We start from the raw sequence: 17,075 nt of genomic DNA, 5'->3' as shown, positions 1-17,075 counted from the left end.
ATAATAGGTCTCAATCAGCAGACTGAAGGAAATCTGTGCCAGAGGCTGCAGTTTAAGAGGTGATCTCAAACTCATTTTTATACCTTATAGAGTGTGCGTGTATTTCTATATCTATCTTCCATATTTACATCGGTGTATATATGTACCTACGTGTATTTTAAGTTCTGAACTCAGTCAAGTTGTTCTACGTTGGCCCGAGGCTAAATAAATCAGTGAAATAAAGATAAAAAATATGGCAAGAGAAAATCTAAGAAATCCAAACTTAATTTGGATGTTGAAGCACATTGAGTCTCCACGAATCCATGTTGTTTCAAGATGAAAGCCTGAGAGAGGTCAGGGACTTGTCCTCTGGGTTACCAGCAAGGAGATCCCATGGAATCTGGATGCAGGAAGGATCCTTGAATAAGGTGGAGGTGGAGAGCGTTTCGGATCTGGGGGTGAGGTGAAGGATTGGGGTGTCTTTTCTTGCACTGGAAGTGCATAAAAGTATAAAGCATAAGTGTCTACATATATACTCTTAAGAGTCAAAACACAGATCCCTTAATCCTGGCAAAAATCCCAACAAATACCGTCTTCTGTCTGGAAAGAGAGTGCCTAGAGAAACAATGACTTCAGAGGTATTAACCACCTCTTCGTTAACCTTAACATTGAACTCATAATCATTGTCTAACTCAGTATCTTCGGCATCCATTTCTTCAAAGATGTCGCTGGTGTCTTTAGAAGAGATGGTTCAATGAATAAGGACAGGTTGCATCTGGCCTTCTTGCATATCTCTACTCTGTTCTTCACTTTCCCTCTTTATCCATCATAACTCCGATTATTATTTCCTCAGGAACCCTTTACTTTTCCTCTTCATTCCCCATGCATTATATGCATTTGCTGGTTTGTAAATGTAAGATCTATATATTTACACAGATTGTTCATTCATACACGGTGGCAGTTTGGCATAATGGCAGACTCTTTTATAGTTATCTACTGCTGCATAACAAATTTTCCCAACCTTTAATGGCTTAAAATAATAAAAAGGATTTACTATCTCACACAGTTTCCATGGGTCAGAAATTTGGGGATGACTTTACTGGGTAGTTTTTTTTAAGTTTATTTATTGTGACAGAGAGAGAGCAAGGGAGCAGCAGAGAGAGACGGGGAGAGAGAGAATGCCAAGAAGGCTCCGTACTGTCAGGGCAGAGCCCAACGCAAGGCTTGAATTCACGAACCATGACATGATGACCTGAGCCGAAGTTGAGAGTTGGACACTCAACTGACTGAGCCACCAGGCACCGCTTAACTGGGTAGTTTTGACTTGAGATATCTGATGAGACTGGAGTCAAGATATTAACTGGAAGTGGAGTCATCTGAAGACTTGACTGGGGCTGGAAGACCCAATTCCCAGATGGCTCTCATGGCTGCCAAGTCAGTGCTGGCTTGGGCAGAAGGCCTCAGTTCTTTGGCCTCTCCATAGGTCTGCTCCAGGACTCCCTACGTGGCACCTAACTTCCTCAAAAGTGAGTGATCCAAGAGAGCAAAACTGAAGTCACAGTATCTTTTATGACCTAATTCCAGAAGCCACAGTATTATATTACTTACATAGGTCAGTGTATCCAGTTTGGGGAGGGAATGATCCAAGCGTGTGTGTGCATACTGGAAGGTGAGATTACCAGGGCCATCTTGGAATCTGGCTGTCACAGTTCTGAAGGCAGATGACTCCATTCCAAATTCAAATCCTGTCACTTACTAGATTTATGAGTTTAAGAAATTTACTAACCTCTGTTTCTCAGTTGTCTCATGTTCAAAATTTGGATGACAATGGTATGGTAGATGGTATTACTACTCTACTCCCAAATTTTTGCTGCATATTTGGGAGGATTACACATCCCTGCCCATCAATATGGATTTACAATATGCCTCCCCGTATGAAGAGTACATTTCTCCTCCACATCAACATCAGTCATTGCCACAGGAATGGCTTTGGTTGGTAAAATATTAGAAGTGACGTGTGCCCACTTCCCAGAAAAATCATTAACAGCAATAAGATCCCTTTATGTCCCATTCAGCCTGGGTCCCTCCATGAAGAAAACATGGAACAGAGCCATGGCAGATCCACTAAGAAATACAGTGTGAGTCGGAAATAACCTTTGCTATTGCTACAAACTAAGATTTGGGGGTTGTTTGTTGTAGAATCTGGCAAAAATCTCATAGATACAACTATTATCTACTTTGTAGGAGGGTTGCTAAGATCAGATGAGGTCATTTTTTTGAAGCGATTTGACAGTCTAGGGCCATATGCACCCTGAATGCACCTGATCTCATTTGAAGTGATTTCACAGTGCTTGACACATAGTAAGTGACCATATATGTTACTTTTTAGAAAATTCTTTTATGTTTTATTTTTTATTTTTGAGAGAGAAAGAGGGACAGTGTGATCGGGGGAGGGGCAGAGAGAGAGGGAGGCACGGAATCTGAAGCCGGCTCCCGGCTCCGAGCTGTCAGCACAGAGCCTGACGTGGGGTTCGAACTCATGAAAGGTGAGATTGTGACCTGAGCTGACTGAGCTCAACCGAGTGAGCTACCCAGGCGCCCTGATATATGCTACTTTTTATTCCTAAATTCACATGAACTGAGTGTATAAGCCATACCGTTAATTAATGTATAATGAGATACACTTGATATTAAATAAAGTATCAGATGTGTGCTTAATTTCTGGTCAGGAGATCAAGGTACAGATTAGAGGATATATTTTGAGCTGGACTTCCAGCAGCATGAGGACCCGGGCAGATATTTAGGACTAGAAAATGCTGTAAACACTGGTCTGCACGTTAGTTGTTCAAGGAAGATCAGTGTTTGTCAGCTGTGTTTGGTCCCACTGTTTCCCAGTGGATGAGTACAGTCCGGTTGAAAAAGAGGAGGCACTCTAGGGATTTCATACAGATGGAATTTAATTGAGATAATTATACAAACGGGTGATGAAAGAGTTGAGAAACCAAAAGAGGGGTGGGGAGTAACCAAAAGATACGTGGCAGCAGGAAGTTGTGTGTCTCCCAGGGCTACTGGGACAAAGGGAGGAAGAGGTGTTAACTCCTATTAACTAGGAGCTGGGGCTGGAACCCCCCAGTGTAGCTGGAACAGCACTGGCTGGTAAGTCAGGAGCTCAGAGCACCAAGTGAAGGCCCTCTGATGAGACCGAGCCATAGAGTACCAACTGGGGAGACCCTGGGAAGTGAAGACGGAAGGGAGAAATGCCCAGTCTCACCAACATGGCCTACCAGTGTCTCCATTGGCCAAAACTCCTGGAAACCAGAGAGCAAGGGAGCCTGGGAAATGTAGTTTCCAGGGACATTCAGAAATGTAAATACTTGGGCAATTTTTGATGCCTGAGCACATGACCCAACCTGCACCCAACCAGGCCTGTGTGTGTGAGAACGCAGAGATACTCTTCCATTTCTAAAGATACTGGATCAAGAAGACAGTTTCACCTTGTTTTAAATGGGTCGTGATATATTCCGTGTGGTGGGCATCCTTTAAGGTGACCCTGTGCCTCGGAGGGTTCACACCTTCGGGTTATCCGTTTTCTGTGACTGTGCGCTGCGCTTGGGGACTTGCTAGGAACAAGTAGAATGCATCAGAAGTGATGGCGGGTCCCTTTTCACATTAGGTTCCCAAAGGTTGTGGCCCCTGTCTGGGGCCCTCACTTGCGCCCTCTCTCATGCTCACTCCCTCAGGAGAAAGTCAAGCTGTAGGCTGTCCAGTTAGAAGGCCCACAAGACAAGAAACAACCAATGAGGACTTGAGCCCCTGAGTCTAACAGTCCTCGAGGGCCCGAATCCTGCCAACAGCTAGGTACACGGGTTTGTGAGTGGATTGATCCCACACTGGGCCTTTGGTACACACTGGGCCCCATGACAGCCATCGCTGTAGACCCACAACATCTTCAAAGCAGCCTGCGAGACAGCCAGAGGGCCCGGCACGGCCAAGTTCCGGTCCTGAAGTGGCCAAGTTTGGGGATAATTGGTGACGTGGTCATAGAGAATGGATACACCAAGAGATGAACCAAGCTCATAGATAAGGGGAAAAGAAAGGAGGAGGGGGCATTGTTTTCAATGTCTACTATGTGCCCAGTACATTATCCCCACTTAACCTTGACATCCATCCCCTGAGGCAGGTGATAGGACTGGTTCCATTTTCCAGACAAGGAAAAACTGAGGATAAAAAGGGGAAATGGTTTGCTCTTGGTCACATAGTGTTGCAAAAGAGGGGCTGACGTATGGCCAAACCTGTGTTTTTACTTCCATTATCCCACAGGGTCCCAGAAATCACAGTGTCCAGCCTTCACGGCTGCTGTCCGTCTCCTTTGGGTTGGGCACAAAGAAAAAGAACAAATTGTTCAATATCTGGTATCTTCTTGCTTCCTTAAAGTTGAACGTCTCTCTCAGAAGTTCTCTCTCTCAGAATGACGAAAATCACCAAAAAGTAACAAATGAGTAGGGCCTCATTTCTGGTGTTTCTTGGTTAAAGCCTAAGCTACAAGAGGACATTACAAGATGGGAGTGGCAACCAAGTCAAATAAAACGAACCTTCAAAGCAACAGGCAGTTCACAACTCCTTGGGCCAGTAGACCCCGGGTGTCAGCGCGTAACGAAAAATGACAACATGGGCAAGTTCCCTATGTCTCTGTGTCCCTAGGTCTCTGGGATCATAAGAGCACCTACCTCATAAACTCCTTATGAAGATAAAAGAAGGTAGCGCTCGGCACGCAGCGAATATTATAATCTACTTCCTGCAATGAGGCAGGAGCTACATCCGTCACAATCTAACGCTAATTTGAAGAGCGGTGAGTTTGGGTAGAAGGGCAATTTGTCCGACTGAGGCCCAGCTTCTGAGCTACAGGTGAGATCCCGGCAGCGAGGTTCCTGATGATGGAGCCAGAGTACCGCTGTGCACCTGCTGTTCCGCCACAGGGACGCGGGCGCCCGAAGCCGAGCTGAGCCTGGGTCCCCCTGGAGCATCCGTGGAGCGCGTTGGTGGCGGGTCTGCACGTATTTCAACACCGACCACCTAGTGTGAAAACAAGAAGTTACTTTCATGGGTTTTTGTAAATTTTTTTAGTTTCATTAAAAAATCTCTTAAGTGTATTTACTCATTTTGAGAGAGACAGAGCTATGTGAGCAGGGGAAGGGCAGAGAGAGAGAAAGAGAGAGAGAGAGAGACAGAGAAGTCCCAGGCAGGCTCAGAGCCCGATGTGGGGCTTGAACTTGCAAAACCGTGAGATCATGACCTGAGCCGAAACCAAGAGTCAGACGCTTAACTGACTGAGCCATCCAGCTCCCCGCACAAGGATGCTTTCAAAAAGTGTTCCTTGAAAGATAGTTGATGGTATGTGGAGAGGAAAGAGATTGCGGGCAGAGGAGGGACGGTAGGAAGGGGACCTACAGGAGATAAATGGGAAATTATAGAAACAGCAATTGGTTTCTAGCTTTCAGGAAGGACATTGGAGAAGACAGACACAAGGCGATTTCCATCATGTTCAAAAAGTTAGATCTAGGCCCTTAATGGAAGCTCCTTTCCACTCCTTTCCACTGACTTCAACCTCTAGAGGTCATGCGACTCGGACCAGGCCTTCCTTTTTGGGGCCTCCGGTGGTCTTGGCTGTGGCCCCTGGAACTAGGTGGGGGGGGGGGCAGAAGTCTGCCAGGGCACTGGCTGTTCTCATGCAACGCTCAGGGCTCATCTCCGGGGAAGGAGGGGCGCATCCCTGGTGCCCAGAGGGGCGGTGCTCCCCAAGGGCACCCACTGCCTGTGCTGTTCCCTCAGTAGAAAAAACACGAAAGCAGACTTGAATAGGGAGAAGAAACATTTTCTGTGTGGGCGTCAGCTGCGAACACCAGCCTCCCAGCGCTTGGGAACATTGGCTGATCTTCCCACGGGGAAAGAAGCAGCCATTGTTCTCAGTTTATCACCAGGCAACCCCGAGGAAGTCCCTGGAGTCACTGCTCAAACAGCCCTGCTGTGCCCTAGTGGTGACTTGCTCGGGGCATTCGGAGCCCGCTGTGCTCACAGCCCTCACTCCCAGCGTCACCACCTGCCAAGCCATGGCCACTCTCCCCCTCTGGAAGTAGGAGAATGATCAGGGAGCAAAAGCCATGAAGGAAGTTAGGGTTGGGGCAGGTGAGTATCTGTCTGGCTGGAGTGTGCTAGGTGTCCTCCTACAATCTGGAAAGTAGGCATGAAAACAATACGAAATATACATGGGAGGTACAGATGGGAAACAATACGAAAATATACATGGGAGGTACAGATTATAGGGATTTATTTATCTTTGAGAACCAATTTTTTAATGTTTATTTTTGAGAGAGAAAGAGAGAGTGTGAGCAGGGGAGGGGCAGAGAGAGGGAGCGAGACAGAAGCCGAAGCAGGCTCCGAGCTGCCATCACAGAGCCCAACAGGGAGCTCAAACTCCTGAACCGCGAAATCATGACCTGAGCCGAAGTCAGATGCTTAGCCAACCGAACCACTCGGGGGGGGGGGGGGGGGGCAGGAGTGTGGGATTTAAATTAGCCCAGAAGCATGGGAAGTGAGACCGGACCTTTCCGGGTAGGAAAATAGTGTGAGCAAACGTGTGTGTCCTCACCGGGGAGGAGCGACGGTTGTTCAAGGCGGCGGTGTGCTGCTCACTGTTTAACAACTGGCTCTCCAGGAGAAAACCAAACACCCTGATGTGTCGCATTTACTAATCCCCATTAGTAACTACTGGTACCGTAAGCAGCAGCGGTTTTAAGGCTACCAGCCCTACACTGAACACAGAGTAGCAAGAGAGGAAGGAAAGATCCAAAATGGCACGTCCACTGGAGGCGTGAGACAGTCAAGACGTCAAGGGCAGAAATATACCTCAGGGTGTGGACGTGTACAAACCACTGATCTCTTTAGCAACCGTGCACAAGGCCAACTGATTCAGGGCCCTGGTCTCTTCGCTCACCACCTGCAGGGACTGAACCAAAGGAAACAGAAACTTCCTTCTGTGCTCTACGCTCACTTATTCTGTCCTCCCCCAGGGCCCATCTACCCAGGACCCTTCTTTTTAATAGCTGTCTGCATTTTTCTTTCTTGTGTCAAGGCTGCTCAGATCCCCGGTTGGGGTGAATTCTCCACGTCCAGGGAGCGAACCGAGCCCAAAGTGGAGGGGGCAACGTATGGGGCATCCGTGCCTTGACATCCTCTGCTCTTGGAAAGACAGCTCAGCTGGGTTCGAAAGGCCCACCCGTTCCACTGGGGCTGCTGCTCCCGTACCTGGAAGAGACTTGGGGGGAGGTGAGTGGCGGCATCCGCTGCCATTTCAGCAGTGAATGTCTGCTGGGCCCTCTCTTCTAGAAGCTTCCTCCTGCCATGGGCCTAGTTGCCACCAGCAACAGGTAGTATTCCAGCTTAGCATAAGCCCGGTTTCTTCTGTCTCTACAGGCGAAGATCCCGAGGGGGATCCCAATATCCTCTCCTGCTTTTGCTTTTCCATATTTGGAAATAGACAGATGAATCGATAGATGATAGATAGATAGACTGGGATGGATCTCTGTCCGCATCGTTTCGCACATGTTTATATTAAGCTTCACGAGGAACACTGTGCTTCCTCAGGTACCATCCCATTGGATTGGTTCTCAAAATTCTGGGAGGCGCTGTCCCATTTTACAGATGGCAAGTCTGATCTTCAGGGATGGCAGGTGACTTACCCCCAGTCAGACACGTGGTAAGGGGCGGAGCAGAGCTAGGACACAAACCCCAGCAGTTAACTCCAGGTTCCCATGCCTTCCCGGAAGGTCTCACTGCGTGTCTGCTGTGCAACTACATGTATTTGTGTGTGTGTGCCCGTGCACAAGCCACTTTGTATAGACTTAGTACATCGATGCCCCCTTCCCACACCTGCCTGCCTGATGTATTCGCCAGCTGTTTCTGGACTGACCAGTGTATGCCAGGCAACGTCAGTCCCCAGGCTCACAGCGGGCAGTGCAACAATGGCCCAGAGGGCCCCCCAGCCCCCAACACACACAGTCTTTACAGCTTAGTGGAGACATTCTTAAAACGTGACCTTAAAAACAAAACAAACAAACAAACAAAAAAATAGACAAAAGCTGACCTTGGTTGAAGGAAAAAAAGCAATAGGGAGAAGGGCCGGGGGAAATTGGGAGAGGGTATTTTCTGACTCCGGTGGGCAGGACAGGGCCATGTCACCTGGGAGATGTCTCAAGCAGGTAATTGAGAGCCGGCCTTCCTGCCTCCCTGCACCACCTCATGCCCCGGCAGCAGGCTGGACTTTGGAGACTGTTCCTATTACAACGTATCATCTCTAACTCTCGCAAGTGAAATGGTGTTGACAGTTACACGATCTTATCCGTGTTGTTCTTTTGAGCTTCAAACAATTCACACGGTCCTCTTTCATTCTTACAGTCACGTGAGGGAGGCATTACCTCCATTGTACAGATGAAGAAAGTTAGGTTCAAAATTGCTACCTCGGCTAGGGCCATAGAGTTTCTAAAGCAAAGAACCTTGAGTCTCTCACCCAAGAGTGATGCGTTTCTGTTCACTTTCCACAACCCCAGCAGAACGGGAGGACTGTCAATCGGACGTGCTGTGAATCCGGGTTTATCATCTCGTTTTATATGCCCCCCGATAGCGGACGGGTTACGTGCACTAAGATGTAGGGACACAGTGCAATCCCACAGGATGGTGTACAGAAAGCTCCCTGTTTTCACATCTGGAAAGTTCTCCAAAATACACTGTTGTAGGAAAAGAGTAAGGGCAGAACAGTGTATACAGTTGGCTGTCTTTCATCAGTGAAGGCGGGAGGGGGTGGCTTGACTCACATCTGCGTGAGTTAACAGTGCGTAGGTATACAAGGGAATTAATGGTTACCTCGTAGAGTAATCCAGTGGAGGGGTGGATTCTCAACACATACCTTGCTAGTTTGATTTGTTTGAACCCTCTGAATCTATGACTTATTCAAACCGTTAGACATATTTCCTACGAGACAGAGCTTCTCTTCAATAATATTTTCCCGCCTTTACTCTCCTCCCCAAGCTGTACGTGTACACACAAAGAAATAAACCCGGAATAAGTTTTCAGGAGGAAAAAATTGCAGGTGCAGAATCAGTCAGTCATGACTGAACATGGCCCCCCATCTATCCATTTATTTCTGAGAACTGATGACTTTCACAGACACTTTCTGGACCCAGACATCTCTGTAGTGAGAAGCTTTGGAAACCGAAGGAAAGATCTGAAACCAAAGTAAAGGCCGTTAGGAACTTCTTCCTTGGCCTTTCTCAACACAGGCAGAAAGACCCACAGGCTCATCTCTGGTGTCAGACCTTCTCAGTTGCTCGTATAGAAACTCCCCACGGTCAAGAGGACCCAGGCTCCCAGGGAAGATGCTCTCATTTGTTTTTTAATGTTTATTTATTTTGAGAGAGAGAGAAAGAGAGAGAGAGAGAGAGAGAGAGAGAGAACAGGGGAAGGGCAGAGAGAGGGGGAGACACGGAATCCGAAGCAGGCTCCAGGCTCTGAGCCGTCAGCCCAGAGCCCGACGCGTGGCTCGAACCCTCAAACCGTGAGACCGTGACCTGAGCCGAAGTCGGACGCTCAACCCACTGAGCCACGCAGGTGCCCCGGGAGATGCTCTCATTTTGCTCTTCAGGCAGCATTGCCAGATTTGGCGCATAAGAATGCAAGATGCCCGGTGAAATCTGAATTTCAGATAAATAACAATTTTTGTCTTAGCGTAGTACATTTTGTGCAATAGTTTAAAGCATATTTAGTCTTCAACAATTATTTGCTGCTTATCTGACATTCACGTGTAACTGAGCATCCTGTATTTGGTCTGGTGACCATACGTTACATACTCAGATGCCACCCGGAGGGCATCGAGTAAGTGCCCATGAACAATTAGAAGGACAAGGAGTGCCTACCAATAGAACTTTCTGGGATGACCGAGGTGCTCTGTATCTTTCTATCCAAGACCGTAGCCACCAGCAACTTGAACTGTAGCTAGTGCAACTGAAGCCTGAGTTTTCAATTTAGTTTCACTTAATTCTTTAGTTTAATTATGTTATATTTAAACTGAAAACGTCACATGTGGCCAGTGGCTACTGTGTTGGACACGGCAGCTGTAGAACCGTCATGGATCTCCCTCCAAAGTGAGTAACTGGGATTTAAGCCTGGGTGGAGGCTAAAACGGTCCATACCCCAGGGATAAACCCTCAAGGCCCTGCGGCTTGGTGACTATTCCATTTCTGGGCACATCTAAGGTTTGTGGTCAGCACATTCGTTCGGAGTATTTACTGAAACTCCACCATGTGGGGAGAATGTAAAGTGCCAGGGTATAGACACGGGGGGGGGGGGGGATAGAATCTTCCACAAACAGCCTGGAGAGGAGCGTGTTAACTGGATAATCCACGCGTTGGAATGTAGGAGCCAGGAGCTGCCCTTCTGTGCAGAGCAGACACTGTGAGTGGATGAAAAAGTATTGACTTTGTCACACGCACCATCTGCGTGACTCTTTTCTTTCCAGGATTCCAAGCGAACCCTTAGTAACCACAGACCCAGTAGCACGTTAAAGAGGATTCTTTTATGCGGGGGTATCAGCCGGCAGAGAAGAGGCCCTTAAAAGAATGAAGGGCTTCCTGAGGGTGATCATGAAGACATTAAATCTGGGGAGGTTAGTGCACAAAGCCGAAAAGGGGGACCGTGGCAGGCAAGCGGGGCTCACTTCCCGATCTCGCTGCACACCTGCTAACGGGGCGAGCTGTGGGTGACGGTTAGTGGACAGACCCCTCTCCGCAGACGTGCAGACAACCACGTGCGGGGCTCAGAGAGGGCTTTCTGGGCTACGCCATCCCCTCCCTGCGCGTTCGGCGGAGTTGAGTGGCCGCCACTTCCCAGACACTCTGCTGGATGCAGGGAAGGCACAGTGAGAACGCAGAGACGTCCCGATTTCATGGAGCGGAGGCTGGAATGGGGAGACGCCAGAGCTGTGAGACCCAATAAGTAAAATCTGGGACTGTAGTTCAAAGAATCTACACAGGGTCACGGCCAGAGAGTGACCTGCGGAGCAGTGAGCAGAGGGAGGCTCCTTCTTAACTTTACTCTTGATACTTGAAGTTACCAACTTAATACACGCCCATTTTAACACTTTACACTCAGATGCTTGTAAAGGTGAAAAACCTCTCTTCCTATAACCTTACATCATGGGGGCTTGTTTCTAGAAGGCAGATGTCCTCTTTTTTCAAGGACCAACTTTTTTTTTTTTTCCTGTTTGGTTTCCGTCTTTATTTATCTAGAACTGATTTGTTGTACACAAGGCCAAGGGTCTAATACTACATTTAAATAGATATTTCCAGGAGAATTTTTCAAAAGAGTATAGGCCGTGGCAATCCTTCCCCGCCCTCAGTAGTCCTGTTTACTATTTGTTTCCGTGGGTGTCTCTCCATGGATAGGAAAAGGCATCCCGTTATTACTGGTATATACAAAGCTTAACTACTAGAAGGGTTGACTTTTTTACCCCTGATATGCATTGGCCACTTGAATTTATTAAAAAAAAATTTTTTTATGTCTATTTATTTTGTTTTTGAGAGAGAGAAAGAGAGACAGACCGAGAGGGGGAGGGGCAGAGAGAGAGGGAGACACAGAATCCGAAGCAGGCTCCAGGCTCCCAGCTGTCAGCACAGAGCCCGATGCGGGGCTCGAACTCAAGAACCGTGAGATGGTGACCTGAGCCGACGTTGGACGCTTAACCGACTAAGCCACCCAGGCGCCCCCGGCCACTTGAATTTAATAAAAGATACAAAATATCCTGGTTAGTCATTTTCTTCTATTGTCTTAAATCTCCTTCCGGCCTATGTAGTTTATGTCCTGACTTCTACGGCTTTGTTTCCTGCTGTGCTTAACAACACCTGACCCTCAGTGTTCGCGCGCACGCGCACACACACACACACGCACACACACCCCTGAGGTTAAGATGTTTCCTAAAATGTCATCCAGTATTTGTATTTTGTATCCAGATCTTTGATCTGTCTGGGTAGGTCTGTCAGAACAGGACTGTCTGAAGAAAAGCAGAGTCCTGGAGGGTGAGAGAGAGCTTTCTAGAAGACAAGTCAGGGAACAGGTATTTTGGAGAAAAAGAGCAACAGTGAAAATGTCTTGAAGCAGGAAAGAGCTTGGCAGGTGGAAAGAGACCAGTGCGGCTGGAACAGAAAGATGGAGATAAGTCCGAGAGAAGGCCAGAGGCCAGAGGCCTGAGGTGGTCATGGGTGGTCCCTCAGGTCATGGCAAGGAGCGTAGAGAATACAGGAAGACACGTGTTGGGGTATAGGTGACATGACTTATGGATAGTTTGGATTTGTGGAGAGGAAGGGAAGCGAGGAAGGCTCACCCCCTAAAGTTTTGGCTTGAGCAAATGGATTTAGGGTAGTGTCACTTCCTGAGTGGGAAGGAATAGAAGGAGTAACAGGCTTACAACGTCAACTCCTATGTCTTAGGTGGATTCAGGCTGAAAAGAGAGTTGCACGTGAAGGAGTTGGGGAGAAACGTGCATACACGCATTCGCACTTCACAGCGGAGGTCAGGGCTGGAGACGTACAATTGGAAGTTTATTGCGCATAAGACAGCCTCGGAAACTGCAGAATTGATGGAACATCAGGGACATCGGGGAAAGACCGGGAACAAATACCAAGCGTCAAGGTTCTGAACTTTAGGGCACGTGGTAGTCTGACCGTGTTGGGATCCATCTTTAACGCAAAGACAATTTGTTGTGGTGCAAAGTCAAGTCCTGTACTTTCGGTTCTGGGTATCACCACCGCCTGGTGTCCCTGAGGCTTAGCACACTCACTTCTTTGCGAAACAGCCTCAACTGTAATGACGCGCGTTAGTCCTAAGCCCGGAGACGGTTCCATCCCCTTGCCCCAGCTGCCACACAGGGAAACTACTGCAGTGTGATCAAGTCCCATGAAGTTCGGATATTTTTTAAGATGCCCACCCTCACTCCATGCCTGTGACTTCACTCTATTTTCAAGTCTGCACTTCTTAGTCTCGATTTCAGTACGCATGGGGAGTCCTCAGTTAAATTCCTAGCATCTTCTAATAATATACACGCATATTTAACAGGAATATTTACATTGGTAATTATAACTTAGGATCGACAGATGACAAACCCGTAGGTGGTAATGTAATTGACCTTAATATACGATCTTTCATAATTATAAAATGTATCATGCTTGTAAAAAAAAAAAACTAGTAAGTGACTGTATAATGGACGGAATAATGTAAAAAGGGGTTTTCTAGTTGGTGATGCTGTATCATCCTGGTCTGCATTGTTGGGGATGCCCTAAATAACCAAATAATGATTCAGCTTAGCCTCACATCTCAGGAAATCCCTGAGATCAACTTTTTGTCCCTGGTGTCCAGGTGCCTCCAGTAACTGGAAGGCCTGGGTTTATCATTCTCATCAACTTGCCCCAACTGAAATGGTCCTCCCTAGGACCCTTGAGGCATGGCGGATGGAGATCTGCTCAATGGCTGGAAACCAACTGAAGCTACTGAGAATTTATTGCTCACTGGAGAATTTTCCAAAGGAGTAGCTAGGGCTTTTGGATATAAACAGTGACGTTTCAAAGAGGAAGGAAAAGAAGTATGCTGGAGAGGGGGAGCTAGGACACATCTCTAAGCAGTGTCCGCTGCTTGGGGAACGGCCTCTTGGCTGTCCTCTTAGGTAAGAGCTGGTCACTTGGCACCTTCTGTGCTTCTCTGAAGCTCCCCAAATAAGATGCCAATGCAAACTAGTTTTTCAGAAGGGATTTTCTACTGCAAAGAGAAGATGTTATTAGCAACCTGTTCATCTCCTCTGGTGATAAGCAGACCCTCTAGAACAAAGTGCTTCCTGATGGCCCAGCCACTGACTCAGCTCAGCATTTACACACTGCCCAATTTTCAAGTGTTTATCTTATGCAAGGGTCTATGCTGACTTAACAGGATGGGGTCTTTGACTTTAAGGAGGTCTTGCTGAAGAGGAAACAAATAAAATTAACACAATGTATCCTTAACCAAACAATACAGAGTTTTGTTACTGAAGCCCAGAGGGGAGAATTCAAAATCATATCTTCACTAACTCCTTCTTCTTGCACAAGAAATTAGCGTATCAAGCCCTGTAACTCTTTACCGAACCACCTCCTGATTTTTCCCCTTGTTTCAGGTCTAGGGGCTTTTCCTCTGGGTTTGCAGTGCTAATACCGTGGGTGACCTTCCTCCGTTTGTGTAGATTCCAGGGAGAACACCTCTCCTCTTTCCCTTGAATTCTTCACAGCTGAGGATACAACTGGTGACAGTCGGGTACATGGACAAAGTTAAGCCATTATGTATTGAGTTTTTACCGGTTTCATTATTCCGACAATCACCTATTAAGGGAGCTGTGCTTACAGCAGAACAGCCAGCAGTTAAAGTATTGGCTTCCTGACCTTGGGACTTAGACAAGGTCTAAGTCTGTGTTCTGTTCCTGTTACCTAGGCTTTCAAGTCTGGAGAGTGATAGCACTTACCTGTAGATTGTTGGCTTAAATGAATTTTCTGGAAGCAGGTAGGACTATGCCTGACACAGTAAAGTGCTTAGTGTCAGCTGTTGCCCTTGAGTGCCTGTGTTCCAGTTTCAGAACCCACACTGCTGAGCCTACTTGTTTCACCACTAGGTGAGCGAAGGTGAACAGGAAGAAATGGAGGCAGGGGGGAATTGACCACGAAGTCTAAGGTCACCCACCTGGTCAGTGCTGGAGCTGGGCTCAAAACCAACCTGGAAAGTTCACGAAGAGCATTGCTAGGCTCATATAAAGCAATTCGGACCTAAGGATCCAAGTTCTCCAGCATACAAGAAATTCTGGGTGCAAAGAACCTGGTCCTCTGGGTGGACCCCAGTCTGGACCGCTGCCAGGCCGGAACCTCCCCGTGTGCAGTCTCAGCCCGCCTACCCCTTAGAATCCTTACAAACTCAGAAAACTCTAACGTGTTAGAATCAAGGCGCTCACTTGTTCTGCCCCTTTGTCTTCACCAAACTCCCAGACACCCTAGCCCCTTTTCTCCAGGGTGACGATCAGGCTGGGGGAGCGGGAGGCGGGACTCGGGGAAGGAGGGAGGTGGGTGGGAGTGGAGGAGGAGGAAGGCTGGGAGGGTGGAGGCTGCTTCCAGACCATTCCAGAAGCGTCACCATTTAGAAAGTGGGAGGCATGTCCAAGGCGAACCAGCTTCTGTTTAGATGATCTCCCCTCCCCTCCCCGTACATATTCCGATATGAATGCTCCCAACACTGCAACCTGAAATGCTTCAGTGGGAGCTCCAAGAGCCTGTGCAAGAGGCTGTTTCTTCTTGGGCCGCCTGAGTCTCCGAGTGCAGGGGCGTGGGCAACCCGTGGCCCACTCACCCTTCCTGCCTAAAAACTTTCCAGAGCACTAACCCAGTCACCCCAAAGAATCACTTGGAGACTCAATCCTAGAAAATAAGATTGCAGAAGTTTTGCACGGTCCCAGATTGCAGCTTTTGGTGTTGGGAGCAGCTAAATGACTAGATCCTTAGTAGCAACTGCTTTGGAGAGGCCTGTGGCCCGATTCTACCTTTTTTTCAGGCTGCCTTAGGAATCTAGGCATTTGAGCCTCTTGAAATGAAGTGTTAATTGCAGTTGGCTGAAAGTCCAGCCCTGCTCTAAGTTAGGGTCTCTAAATGCATTGATTGGCAGAAAGGTCTAATGAAAACACCAATTTTCCACCAGTTTATGGATGACAAGACCGAGTACCAGGAGTTAGAAACTGGTTCCAAAGCCAATTGACTTGTAAACAGGAGAAGCCTCAATTGGAATGTGGATTCCGTCAGTATTGTGAACTATCCTGTTCCGGGAAAGCCACTTTTCAGAGACCCTTTCCCATACTTGAAGTTTCAGATAATACTTTGAAAACTTACAGGAGCAGAGGCTAACTCCTTTATAGATTAGTTAAGACGGGTTGCTCGCAGCCCAAGACGAGGCACCCACGAGACTGGCCAGGGAGTTACCGTGTTACTCGTTAAGTTTACCTTCAAGGACATCCGAGCAACTTCGCAAGACAGCTTAAGAAATCACTGCGGAGCTGCGCAATTAGCCGAGCTTTAAGTTAGGCATTACTATCCGAGGTGCCTAGATTCGTGAAGTCAGGAAGTACAAGCAGTTGTCGGACACTCGATTTGCCGTTACCTAGAAGGACCGGGCGATTTTAACACCTGGACACTTTTTTTCAAAAGCCGAGGAACCGCACTATCCTGGCTTGGACTAAAATCAACTTACCTTTATCGACTTCCCCGCCTTAACCTAAGGAGTGGTATTAGCTCTTCCTTTGAAGTGGTGGGGGGCTCTGAAAAGAGCCTTTGGGTATGAAAGCGCTTCCGGAAACTCAGAGGACTGCCAGATCACTTGCCCTTGGCCTTGTGGTGGCTCTCGGTCTTCTTGGGCAGCAGCACGGCCTGGATGTTGGGCAGGACGCCGCCCTGCGCGATGGTCACGCGGCCCAGCAGCTTGTTGAGCTCCTCGTCGTTGCGGATGGCCAGCTGCAGGTGGCGCGGGATGATGCGCGTCTTCTTGTTGTCGCGGGCCGCGTTGCCCGCCAGCTCCAGGATCTCGGCCGTCAGGTACTCCAGCACGGCCGCCAGGTACACCGGCGCGCCGGCCCCGACCCGCTCGGCGTAGTTGCCCTTGCGGAGCAGGCGGTGCACGCGGCCCACCGGGAACTGCAGCCCGGCGCGAGAAGAGCGAGACTTCGCCTTGGCGCGAGCCTTACCTCCCTGCTTGCCACGTCCAGACATCGTAAGCAACGGAAAGAAATCCCAAGACAAGAGAACTAATCACTCGCCAAAGGAGAGCAAGCCGGGAAGTAGGTAAAACATCGCTGCTTTTATAGCCATTTCCTGGGGAGCAAACCCGGTTGCCTGATTGGCTAGTAACGAGTCTCAGTCAAGTAGCCAATAGAAAAGCTTTATTTCCATACCTCATTTGCATAGTTCTGCCCATGGATGACAGCCTCACGGCTGGTCTTCCAA

General features: G+C 48.2%; 2 protein-coding genes across 2 annotated transcripts in view; both read right to left on the bottom strand.

Moving 5' to 3' along the window:
* LOC106989350 (histone H2B type 1-A) overlaps positions 1–17,075 on the bottom strand; it is a 340,681-nt gene that overhangs the window by 14,957 nt on the left and 308,649 nt on the right. The window lies entirely within an intron of this gene.
* LOC106988039 (histone H2A type 1-C) lies at positions 2,919–16,914 on the bottom strand. The gene is made up of 2 exons (XM_027040124.2): positions 16,327–16,914; positions 2,919–5,052 (listed from the first exon to the last, which is right to left on the bottom strand). Exon 1 carries the CDS (start codon positions 16,839–16,841, stop codon positions 16,449–16,451), a length of 393 nt encoding a protein of 130 aa, XP_026895925.1. The 5' UTR covers positions 16,842–16,914; the 3' UTR covers positions 2,919–5,052; positions 16,327–16,448.

The sequence above is a fragment of the Acinonyx jubatus genome, chromosome B2 (genome assembly GCF_027475565.1).
Source record: "Acinonyx jubatus isolate Ajub_Pintada_27869175 chromosome B2, VMU_Ajub_asm_v1.0, whole genome shotgun sequence".
Taxonomy (NCBI): Eukaryota; Metazoa; Chordata; class Mammalia; order Carnivora; family Felidae; genus Acinonyx; species Acinonyx jubatus.
Note: the sequence above shows the minus strand (reverse complement) of the source record. Positions and strands in the feature narration are given on the sequence as shown.

What these genes read in the sequence shown, in the direction of transcription:
- LOC106988039 (XM_027040124.2), bottom strand. Translation starts at nt 16,841, where the DNA reads ATGTCTGGACGTGGCAAGCAGGGAGGTAAGGCTCGCGCCAAGGCGAAG.